At 44.6% G+C, this 12,841-nt stretch overlaps 1 protein-coding gene across 1 annotated transcript in view; it reads right to left on the reverse strand.

The window, feature by feature from the left end:
- fut8b (fucosyltransferase 8b (alpha (1,6) fucosyltransferase)) overlaps positions 1 to 12,841 on the reverse strand; it is an 83,584-nt gene that overhangs the window by 24,922 nt on the left and 45,821 nt on the right. The window contains exons 3-4 of the mRNA XM_041958548.1: positions 5,089 to 5,207; positions 3,818 to 3,980 (exon numbers count right to left, since the gene is read on the reverse strand). Of these exons, the coding sequence (XP_041814482.1) occupies positions 3,818 to 3,980; positions 5,089 to 5,207 (282 nt within the window). The remainder of the gene's footprint in view (positions 1 to 3,817; positions 3,981 to 5,088; positions 5,208 to 12,841) is intronic.

The raw sequence follows: 12,841 nt of genomic DNA on the forward strand, positions 1-12,841 counted from the left end.
TGCAATGCAAAAATAGCAGCATGTTCTCCAGATGTAGTTCTGTTCATATTTTCATATTCATATTTCAGTTCATAGTTCATATTTTCTCAATACTGTTTAAGTAGGTTTATTCCAGTTCCTGGTAACCACCCGAGTCCGCTGGATCCAACTTATTTCCACTCTAATTGGATGAGGGTATAGTACGATTGTGTTGCCACAGGTCTCGGCCTGGATCAGAGTGGACTACGATCACTTGGAGCATCGTAATTGTAGAAAACTTAGCTTTCTGATGTGAGCTGGAGAGTGTGATAAGGAGAGAAAAAGGACATGTATTGCTAGACTTTTTGACCACGACTGCTTGTTAATATGTGAAGCGTCTTACTGCTGCCAGTGTTGGTGTTTATTTGGGTCTATTCAGGTCAACTGGATTTCGGATCAAAATGATTATCCTCGGGCCTTCAGATCGGATCGCGCTGTCCTCTGCTCCCTTTTGGATCAGGTCTCTCTTTTTTGGAAAACCTATTTATACATGTTGGGTTCAGGTTCGTATTCTAGGGTTCCATTTCAATTGGCTCCAAAATCCTGGCTGTCCAGAGCATTGAGACCATTGCAAATCAATATGCAGAGCTGCTTCATGACAATACTGAACCGAGAGAACTTTTTTGAATCAACATGATGAAGTACAGTAGCTTGATCAGCCAACAGGATCAGCCAAAAACAGACATTCCCACCCGGCTATAAACATTTTCTACTTCTACTTCTTTCTTTCTTTATCTTCTTCAGATAAAGATCAGTGGCAAAATATTAAAGCACATGCACATTTTATATATCTTGCATTATATACTTGCATATGTTGTCTGTGGCCTTATTTTTTATTCCGTAGCATCAAATAGAATAAGTGAACTTCAGCTAAGACTCTTTTTTCTCAACAGAGTTTCCAGCTTCATAAAAGTAAAGGTATGTCAATCATATGACTTATGTACTCCAGCAGGTAAATTTTCAAGCCAACGCCCTTGACTACAAAAGTTCCTACAGCGCTTTGGATTAGAACATCCAGAAAGCATATGTTAACATTGTCCTGTGTGTTAAACATTATGTTAACATGCTTTCAGGATATTTATAGAAAAAGTGAAAGCTGACTCGTGACAACACTGTATTTCTGGTTGTTTAGCTCTTTTTTGGATTAGGTCTGCCATCTACAAGCCTCTGACAGAATTTGTGCCCATGTCACACACTGCCAAATATCCTGACCATCCACTTAAAACATGGCCAAGAGCTCTGATATATGCAGGGCAGATGCAACCACATCACACACACACTCTCTCTCTCTCTCTCACACACACACACACTTATACAAGCTTAATTTATTACTCACTTCTTTGACCCAAATCAGTCACATCCTGTGTGACTGAGAGTTCTTATGCAAATATTCAACAGTGCATGCACAGACACACACACGCACACGGAGCAGATAAACGTACCACGTCCCATTTTAACAGTGCAGCAGGGTGAATAGCGCCTTTCTCCACGACTAAGACAGTATCATTACTCATTGTCCCATTTTGAAGCTGGAACCACAATGTGTGAACGGATGTCAAATTCTCTTCCAGGAGACCACGGGGGAGCCATCGGCAGCCCTCTGCGGGAAGGAAAAGCAAACCTGGCTGCCCGTAACACTTAACAAGAAGGAATCAACAGGCAAGCCCTGAGGGATTTGGTGGCAAGACAGGGGAACACCACACAGCAAGTCCTGGAGTCCTGAGGTCCCTATATATTGGGGGTGTATATCCTGTATGTAACTCTGTGTGGTATTGGGCATATGTGAAACTGGTGGGCTTCCCCAGTGCTTCCGTTCGGCTCAAACGGCAGCCGCTGAGGCTGCAGCCGCTGGGCTTGGCAGCAGAGCATAGCTTTCCTTAGTACTGGTGCTGCACCAATGGGAGAGCGATTACAAGGTTTCAGGTTTACATTACGGTGAGAATATCACCAGGCCATGTAAGACAGAAGACGGGCCAAAGGGAGGAGAGAAAAAAGGTCCTCACTGCTCTACAGACATATCGTGTGCTGGCAGCATGATCCTAGGGATGCATCTTCAAAACTCCTTAATATCTCAAATATGTAGTAATTATCTCAACAACAGTCGCTGTTCTCCGCCCAAAACTCAACATGCCATCCTTCATTTGCTTTATTTTGTTCTATAAAGCAGATTAAGACGGATGCGCTGGCACCCATATTGTGACGCACTCAGTTGTAGAAACAGAGGTGTTAATTCCTGTTGCAGGCATTTGAACGTTGAACCATCGTGCAGATCTCTGTGAACTTTCACACTGGTTTATTTCACCTGATGTCAAACTCTACATTATGCAGGGATCACGTTCATTGGGAGAGCAGGTGAGTAATTGCATACTTTTTTAACGTGTAATATTTTTATTTTGCTTGGGATATTTTTCGAGACAAGGACCTTACCCCCTTCCTGAGCAGAATTTAAATGAGGGAGCAGTGCATTTATTTGAGTCAAGCATTTCATTGCTCTTTCCACCTCTGCCCCTATCTGTGCTGGCTCTCCCAGCCTTTGCCTGCAGCCCATACAGAGACACACAGACAGAAAGTGAATGCATGTGAAAGTCTGTGACTATGTGTGTGTGTGTGTGTGTGTGCGTACAGGGTGAGGAATCAGTCTTTGGAAAGCTGCTTAGGCAGCGATGACTAAGACAATGGGCCCCGTAAGCCACTTCAGCAGGATTACAATGAACCACTTGGCTAAGTGACGCCAGGCCTTTCTTCATTCAGCTGCGTGGAAGCCATCCATCCCGGTGACAGGGAGGATGTGACCTTTGCTCTTTGTTTCTCAGCAACCACTGCAAGTGATGCTTTCAAGTTCTGCTGCAAATGTCCTCGTTTCAACTTTTGACATCATCAGTCACTGGTACAGAGAAGCCTGTGAGTCTCTACTCAACACTGAAAGCATCGACACAGAAGAAATGCAGCAAGACACTGATACACTCACTACCAGGAGCTGTTCCTTATATGGAAAACCATTAGCACAAAAAAATGTATTCACGTTCTGCTAATGATTAATCTGATGATTCTTCTGTTGAAATAATTGATTGAATGTTTTGCAGAACTATAAACACGTTTAGAACACAAGCCAAATTTCTTAAAGAATACATCTTGTCTAAACCAAAGCAAAAATTTGGCCAATATAAAATTGGATATTTGACAGTTCATTCATCTGTGCTATGAAACATTTAGGTCAACGCCAATAAAAGTATTGAAGTTCAATACCTAGGCCAACATGTACCAGCTGTGATAGCTGATTGCTCAGTAATATCAGTTAGCCTGATGGATATAAGATCAGACAACAATACTGCAAGGGTTTATGTTTACTAATAAGAATAAACATCCATATATTTCTATAAAGATAGTTGCTCATTATAATACACATAGTTTACATTAACATGTTTTATACTGTTTATTATTATTATGGATGATTTATGTTGTTGTGTAGTGTACATATTTTTACACATTTCTTACATATTTTTACATTTTCTAAGATTTTTCTTATTTCGTTTTTCTATTTTATTACTGTTGTACAATGGGAGCAACTGCAACTGACCCAATTTCCCCTTGGGGATCAATAAAGTATTCTGATTCTGACTTGTTGGGATGTGTGATGTCAGTGATGTTGAATATTTTGCATAACTGATCCGCATTTCATGGGTCGTTCCCAATTTTGTTCTGCATGTTAAGTAAAAGGAAAAAACAGTCACATCTATGAGCAATTCAGTTAAAACCACCCAACATGCATCATGGCTGTTTCAGGGGACGGCATGCCCACCTCTCCTGGTGTCCCAGGTCCTGCAGGAGCGTGTCGGCATACTTCTGCCTCTCGCTGGGCTCGACGTTGGACAATTTCTTCACCTCGCTGCGGACAAAATACCAGAACTCCTTAACGCCGTTCTCCACCTTCCTCCGCAGCTCCTCCTGAGTGGGCCCAGGGCCTGCAGGGGGGGGTTAAAAGAGGACAGCTCACAATAAAACATAACAAAGACTCTCAGCTGGTATGACATTTGAGGCACAAGCATGATCTACAACAACGTATCGCTGACGTTAAAGCGCCTCCATTGGAATGCAGCTGGGAGGAACACAGCGGGGAAGGATGCCAAGAGGTCTTTAGCAGTGCAAGAGTATTAGATTATGTGAGCCTGAATTGGCTGATGGCACAAAGCACGGTTTTGGAATATGACCATAAAATTTCCCTCTTTCATACTTTGTCTCTGGGTGTTGCTTTGACCTCATTGAGGAGCACTTGATCACTGTTTTTGTGCCTCATGGCTCTCTCTCTCATGTTTTTTCTCACAAAGTTCTAACAACAGGAAGGGAACTCTATACCCCACCCGAGCTAAACAATGTGGAGTAACCCACATGGATAACACAGCTGCCTGCTCTGGTTTCTGCGGAGAGAAACAAACAAAACAAAACAAAACAAAAAAAATGGAGGAAAGGGAAGGACTGCCTCAAGCAGGAGAGGAGGTGGTGGTGGAGAGGGAAAGGCTCTTTTTTTTTACCCTCCTATCTTGCACTCTCTTCTCTTCTCACTCCCTCCCTTGGTGGAAAAAAGCCGGAGGGTATTTTTAGCTTTTTCTTCCCCTGCGGCAAGATGGAAAGGCTGACCTCGTGCTGCCCTCCACGCTCACATGTCCTTCTTTATTTTCTCTCTGTCTGTCTCCTTTCTCCCCTCTCTCTCTCTCACTGTCTCTCCCGTTCTGCCATTGGGGCATTCACAATGCTTTCACTTCATTCACACATTTCCCCGCTCACCTGACATCTTTCCCGCCCCTCTGACCACTGCTTTGAGTGGCAAATACACGCATAAGCCTGGCCGTCGCACGGACGGCGCGGCTCTGCCATCATCGCTGCTGAGCTACAGCAGGTTTAACGCTGGACTAGACTGAGATTCTCGCTTCAGGCGAAGGCTCACAAAGCCTTTGACTTTGTTTCATACCATATATAGTCAACTCCCGTACCGTCAAAATCAATCCTTTCATTTTTCCAAGCTCTGTGCCAAATCCCTTCCTGCAACCTTTCAGACGGCCCTGCCCTGCTTACCATCTCCAGTGAGTTTCTGGAGGCTCTGGATCTTCTTTGTGGCTCTGGTTAACTGGTCCTCCAGGGAGCGCAGCCTCCCTGCAGCCAGGGACCCGGCTTCTGCCTGACCCTCTGGTATCCTGGGGGGTGAAAGACACAAGGGAAGAGAAGATGCGATGGGTGAGCATGGGAGCATGTGCACATTGACAGGAGGAAGAGTGCAAAAATGTCCAGCTATGCAGATACTCTGCTGAAATTGTAGAACTGTATCGAAGTAAACAAAAACAATTCAATGTCAAAGGTCATTCAGTAAAATTGCACTCTGTGTAGTGATTTATTATCAAAGAAGCTATCAATTAGTTAACTCTATTAAGTAAAAGAATGACACATTCAAAGACCAGGTTGTGTTTAGTGTGATTTAGTGTGAATAACAAAAAAACCCAAAACATTAAAATCATTTGAGCAGCTGGCTACGTGCTAAATTATTTCAAACGATGAAACAACCACTTAAATTGCTGTCAACATACATATATCGTACAACTATATAGTCTACTTTTTATTTTGTATTTTCTGTTTTTTTCAAATGTTCTCTATTTCTGCTGATATTTTTCTTCCCACTGCTATTATGTGCTGCTGTAATTCCCAAATTTCCCCGGCTGGGGATAAATAAAGTTTTATCTTATCTTATCTATCTCTTATCTTATCTTAGCCACTGACTATGCAACTGGTTCAGCTCCAACTTCATGTTAAGTTAGTGGATCACCTGCAAAACACATGACTACAACCACGGTGGCAACAGTGTGAGACTGTCACAGTAGGATCACGATTTACGATGTCACACGCTCAGTATTATCATCGTAAGTCATCAGTTCAGTGCCGTAGAAAAGTAAATATACATGGAATGATAACCGTTTGTTTTCATACCACAGTCTGCAGCTGCAAACCAGACAAGACGACAGAGATCAGACTGATTTTCACTCATTTTGGTCTTTGAGCACCATGAATTAGTTTGAGACACCACAGAATAGATGTCTGGCTGTTTTCTTCTTCACTTCAACAACAACCATCCCTATGCCGGATTGGATGTATATACTACTCTTGATTGGCTGTAATTAATCTTTGCTTATGTGTTTCAGTCTGGGAAAACATGGTGGCTGCTGCGCAAATGTTGTGAAATTCCTCCCACGCGATCCAAAATCGGTCCCGGAGTGAATCTGTGTTGACAACACTTAGTTTAAATAATCATTAACGGGGTGCAGGAGTTTGGAGAAGCAGTGAAAACGTCTGCTGCTTAGTCTGATATGTACTGTATCTTACTGGGGTCCTCCATTCTCGTTTGGATGTTGCTAGACTGAACAGTTACAGTGAAAACTGAGCTGCGACAGCTGCCATCTTTCAGCGTTCACTAGCGAAAATTCCATTTTGTTCGCTGAGACACCACAGTGGAGCCTCCTGGAGCCCTTTCCTGCTTTGTTTATTTTAGGCTCAAGGAGGACTCAAAGTACTGGATCATTTTCCATGTTTGTTAAGGTCCAGCCCATCTACTTCTCAACAATGCAGCCAAACATTATATCCAATGACTAGTCTATTTGCTGAGTGTCAAATTACGGGGACAAGTGGCAGTTAGATGCCACTTCTTTGTGACTTTGTTTAAAAACTATACAAAAAAAGAAAAAAATTACTGTTCTCCCTTGTCTGTTTGATGGCTCTGAGAATGTGAGCCTTCAGTGCCAAGGCCTTTCCTCATCGAGCTGTGTGGAAATCCACTATAGTGGCTCTGTAGTGGATACAAATTGAATTTAGCGAAGGAAAATAGATAAGTGAAAACACACTGCGATAACGTTAACTTGCCAATTAAAAAACAAAACTGCGTCAAAGCCATTCAAGTGCAGTAAACAGATTGAATATAATTTGTTACTGTACTTTGGCTATTTATCTGCAGCCGCAGTGGAAATCCCCTTTCATTATTACTGTATGCTGATTGGTGCTGCGGAGGTCACAGCGGCCTGTTCTTTCTTATACGTGTGAAGTGGGACTAAAAAGACCCATTGTCAAACAGAACATGCACACGGCTCGCAAACAACTAATCGTTCCCTTACGCCGCCATCCAGGCGTGACTCGGCTATATGGTTTGCCTGGCGTTTTCTTAATGAAACGCAAACACGCGTGACTGAGATCTGTGCTGAAGAGCATCAAACTTAAAAGGCTCCGAAAATTTACGGCCGATAATCGTGCAAAGCCTAATTGCCCATTATAGTTGAACAGACGTTTGGGCAGCCATGTAATGTATTCCACATTAATGTAATAAGCTATTATCAAGTGCATATGTGTAAACTGCTTGGTGTCAAATATGTATGTTTTCAGTGTTTTGTCAATTATGGCTCCCTGGTATGAATAAATAATATAAATAATGCTCACAGCTCTATGCTGATGAACTATGAATAACTGCTGCATGAATGCATTGAAAACACAAATGAGCACTCTGACATGCTCAAAACACAGAGTTCAAATCAGCCAAGCAGCAAAAAGAACTTCCAGTGACATTACACCAAATCAATTCCTCTACAGAAAACTATTAAAAATGGAATATGTTCAAATGCACAGGGGCATTGGTGAAGTGCTGCAAAGGCCACGTTAATGAGTCATCAAGGCATGCAAACTCAATTTGCTCGCTGAGTGAGGAACATCAGTCGCTGGCAGGCATAAAGATGAGACTTTTAAAGTTGCAACAGCCCTTCTTGCTGCACAACTCCCCCTCCGCTGTTCAAGCCTCGGCCCCTGAGAAGCCCTGGCCTCCCACTTCACTGAGCACTAGCTGAGCATTGTGCTTCAAAGTCATGGAAATAACTGAGGAGAAAAGGGAGGATGTGTTAACTCCTACATTATGTAACCGTGTGATGGACAAGAATAAACCTTTCCGTACCTTTGTGGCATCATGGGTATTTATTTGTGTGTCTTAAATTCATGCTTCCTTTCTATGTGAAGTCTGTGTCTGTGTGCCCCTTTTCAGCTGCCTGACACATTTTGAAAGAAGACCCAGGTGTGTTTCCTTACCGAGTATCAACTCTACTATCTGTTCTCACAGCTAAGTCTGTTCAAACAATATTTCTCAACGGCCACACCCTAACCTGCTTGTTACATCACTGCACAGGATGTAGGACTGTTTCCTAGTGACATCATTTCCCAAGGGTTTTAAGTGCTGCTAAAACTGTAAGGTGATATCTCCTTGAACAAGGCAGAGGAAATAGGCCAGATCAGCACAAGCTAATGAGAAGCGACGTGGTGCAGAGGTTAGCTAACGTGCTCCAGAGAGACGTAAACTGCTGAGACACATTGCTGGTGCAGGCAAAACACAAGCATCCCCAACAAAGATATGTAGATATAAAATATATCCAAACACTCAGCGGTATCAACCCCCCCAACACACACACAGGAAGGAGGCAAACATTGTACACAAATACAGGAATGATCCCTGACGGTATCTCTAGAGGACCTGAAGCGGAGACTAGACGCAGCAGCTGGATTTAACAGCGTCTTAATCAAACGATACAGGAGAGGTAACAGATGAGAAATACTCTGACTCGAGGGAGGAGGGGGAGGCGGAAAGGTGGGGGGAGATACTGTGGAGTGAAAGACAAGCTATGAAAGCGGAGGGTGATGAGCCCCACCGGCACTGAGCACCGAGCCGGAAAGCAGGTGAGGTTCAGCATCTATCCCGGCTTCCTCTGAAACGCTGCCCCAGCTGTCGCTCCATCGGCTCCTGCCCCCGCACCCGCTAACCATGGAGTTCACCGGGTGATCAGAGGCGGGCGGAGCAGCTTGAACGGTGGGGGCCTGGACGGCACTGCGGCGCATACATATTTCTGTGGTAACATTTAATATACTGTGGTTGACTTCAAAAGAAAACCTCATGTGCTGACCTGAGGAGCCATACATATGGATGGAGATGTAAAGTGTTCTGGGAGGTGCAGATGAAAGCAGGCTACATGAAGGCAATTTGCCTTTACATCAAGAAGGAACTTTGATTCACTGTTCCTATACTGTGTGTGTGTGTACTGTACATGTTCATAACGTGTGCATCACCACACTGCGATCCATCAACGCTGACATGTTCCAGCCTTCCTGGGAACTTGCTATATGTCAAACCAAACCACTTGACTCCAATAAGTCAAGCTAATAAAGCGCAAGAATGCGGGACGGGGAGAGGGAAGAAAACAGTGCAAGTCTGGCATTACCACGAAAATCTGCTCCGCCTGCTCAAAACGATGCTAGAGACCTGTTTGAGATAACGATAAGAACAACGCTATCACCATATATTCTCTGTCTGTACTGTATTTGCACTAGAGCAGATGTGTGTATCTGTTGCGAATGTTTCTGCCTTGTGTCGAATCAGCTGATCTTGTCTACTTCCTTTGCTGTATGCATGTCATGTCGGCTGACTCCGACAGGACAAGTCCATGTAAACCGATTCTGAACGGTACATTCCCTCCGCTTCGCGCGCGTCAGCGCCTCAGCATATCCACAACGAGCCGGCTTCGTTCTGTGGCCTTCTTGACAGAGATGTCCTGACCACAGACACACGCAATGGGGGAAGTGTGTGCGGTAGTGGACCGTCCCCCTCCAAACCTGAGCGACGGCCCGGTCGATGGGAGTTCAGGTCTGGAAGCGGCAGCAGCATCTGTTTGGCCAGGCCGCACTGGGTTAAAACCATTGCATGATAAATGAGTCCTCTCAGTGCGTCCTCATAGGTGGGTGGACCAAACTACTTGTCTGTTTTTTACATTTTTAGTTTACCGATTGGATTCAAATGAGGCAAATGGTGGCATGTGTGAGCAAGATTTTGGTGCAATGGCTGTGGTCTCCATGACTCTTTTCACCCTCTCAATACTCATTTTCCATTTCCTCCTTGCTGCTCTTTACTTGGCGCCATCCATCACGCTGCCCTCCTCCTTTGCCTCCTCTGCATTGCCCTCCTCCCTCCCTCAATCCCTCTGTTGGCATGCCTAGGGGATCGATCAGGTCCTCATCGCTCAGCCCAGCTGTCAGTCGCACCCCTCGCCGCCTCCGATGTCACACCATCAGGCTGGCGCATGTCATTGTCTCTGCAGGGGCCGTGGCTTCGTGCCCGAGGTGACTGACAGCCGCAGAGAGGGCGGAGCCAGACAGACTGAGCGACTCGACCTCGTGCTCACCTCTCATTAATGCTGCTGAGTGATTGGTAGGTTGGCCCGCTGCCTGTCACTCAAATCACTCATGAATGGCCCGCAAACCGAGCCGCTGGACTGAATCTGTGGGCCAGCCAGGTGATGCTAATTTGAATCTGAGCGTTGATTGATAGATTAATTGATTTTACATGACTATTCCGTTCTAAAAATAACAACGAGTTCAGAAGCAATTGGCAAAACACGATTAGCGTTGTGTACAGAATCCACTGAGCAGGCTGAATAACTATCTTCATCTTCTCAGTGGTGCTACACAAACTCGCAATTTGTGATGAAGAAAATCAAAATCCCACGCAAACTGCTTTAGCATGACTATCACTCTCTATCATAAAGCGGATGAACAATGTGAACAAGATCCCTTCAGGTACATAATGAATGCACAATGCTACCAAATAATGCACTACACATCCATCTAGCGCTGCTGTGGCGTGATGGCACTAACCAAGTTAAATCCCACTCTGAACTATAAATCAATCGCAATGCAGTGGGTTTCTACTGCGCAACAACTCAACACAAAGGTGTAATAATGTCAGTTTTATGGGTTTAAATCTCTCTGAGGCCACTCATAAAAAATGAATGCACTAATGTGAAGGTTAGATGCATCGGATGAAACCTTCTTTATTACCTCATGTCGGCGGAATGCCTGCTTCTGCTTCTTATACAACATTCAGAGATTCATGTTCTCCGTCCAAATCTGCAGAACGTGTAAGTCGACGGATTGGGTTAGGCATGCGCCGAGCTAGTCCATCAGTGAGCTAGTGAGTTGTTACATAGTCAGTCAGTCTGTGACAACCTGCCGGCCGGAGTCTGGCTCTGCGCCATGCCTCTGTCAGCGGTTCGGTCGTGGGGGGAGGCAGAGGAGGAGGGAGGTGAAGAAGGAGTGGAACGAGCGACAGGAGGAGGCGATGGACGGATGGAGAAGGGAGGGGCTGTGGCAGGAATGATGGGCAGCTCACTAACAGCCTCTTTGTGTCTATTAGGGTTCTAATATAAGGATAGGAGACACAACAGGATGAGGCGGTGGTGGAGTTCTCTCTGTGTCTGCTGGGTCTGTATCTGAAAAATGCATGCGCACACACACACACACACACGCGCACACATGCACTCACACATACACACACACATGCACACACGCACGCAGGCAGAAAGAGACAGAATCGAACAGAGGACAAACCAACCCCTGTCTCTGTTGATAGCTCATAAAGATTAACCTCAGCAAGCCAGTTGCCTGCTTTTGGCTTGCTGTGCTGGATACTTAGCCGAAGCTTAGAGGGACTTGAGAAGGCACTGTGGCGCTGCCCCAGTAAACAACTGTGGAGGCCTCGGTCCCAGATCAACAACAGAACTCAATAACAAGCAACAAGCGTGCAGTGTGTCGGGGACCCATCTGGACACTGGTCGACTGAAAGCTGCACTTGTTTTTTTATGCCATGAATTCCACCTTTGTTTTTGAGCCAATTTTGAATAATTACAAAAGCGAGGGATTTAATCAGGGACCAGCTGTCTGAAGCAACGTGTGTTTTTATGTTAGTGTGCGCTGATGAGGGCCCTGCATCAAAGTGAATCTGGATATCACAGAGGAGCAGCAATGGCAACATCTGAAGCTCGGGTTCCCTGTTAATATGGCACACACCAGGACACGCTACTGCAGTCCCTGCACACGTATGCACACTCACAGACGTGCCCACCCGAGCACAGGCCGAGTGTTTATGTGTAAAGAGAAACAGTGTCAGCATGCGGAGTTAAGAGCAGAACCATCTGTCTCTCTATTACACATAGCTTGAACGTGTGAACGATGCTATGTGGTTAATGGGCTCGTACAACGTGCTACTGTCTGCCAAAATAACACAATGAAATCTGGCGAGGTGTGTGAAAGTCCATCCATCTGTCTGTCACACAGAGCATCTCTTACACCACTGATCAGCTTTTGACAAAACTTTGTAGCAACATTTGTTCAACTGTACGCGGCGCGAGATGCTGATTTAATTAGATGCTGATTAAAATCGCACAAAAACGAAAGAAACAATCTCAGTGCCACGTTCCGGCATCTGTAAAATTATTCTGATTTGGCTACCACTGAGCTAGAGGCTGTACTTAATTGGTGGAAATTGCAGAAACTTAAGGGAATGATGCATTGCACCATAGTTTTTTTTTTTACTTCAAAAAAGTAAAGCATACTGACCAGGCAAGAAAAACGGTTGCATTTGTTTGCTCAACTGTGCGCAAAAAATCTTAGACACAGTAGTGACAAAACTCTGGGAAATTATGCATTATGCATGCACAGATCAACCTGCAAAAACTTTTCTAACGTGCCACTCAGGCAGACGCTCAGAAAAGCCGGGATAAGGATATGTTGAGCTGTGGATTAGAATAGAAAAGGAAGATGGTGACGAGTCAGCTGTTACTGTTGGTGAGGTTTGTTTCTGAAATACCCTGCTTACCTTTCATTAGGTATGTCTACTTGAACACTAATATCCAGACTTTTTATGTTATCTCAGTTTCGATCATATTAGGGATATGATGTTTCCACAGGAAGGAGAAACCAGGTAATT

This window comes from Chelmon rostratus, chromosome 18 (assembly GCF_017976325.1).
Source record: "Chelmon rostratus isolate fCheRos1 chromosome 18, fCheRos1.pri, whole genome shotgun sequence".
NCBI classification, from domain to species: Eukaryota; Metazoa; Chordata; class Actinopteri; order Chaetodontiformes; family Chaetodontidae; genus Chelmon; species Chelmon rostratus.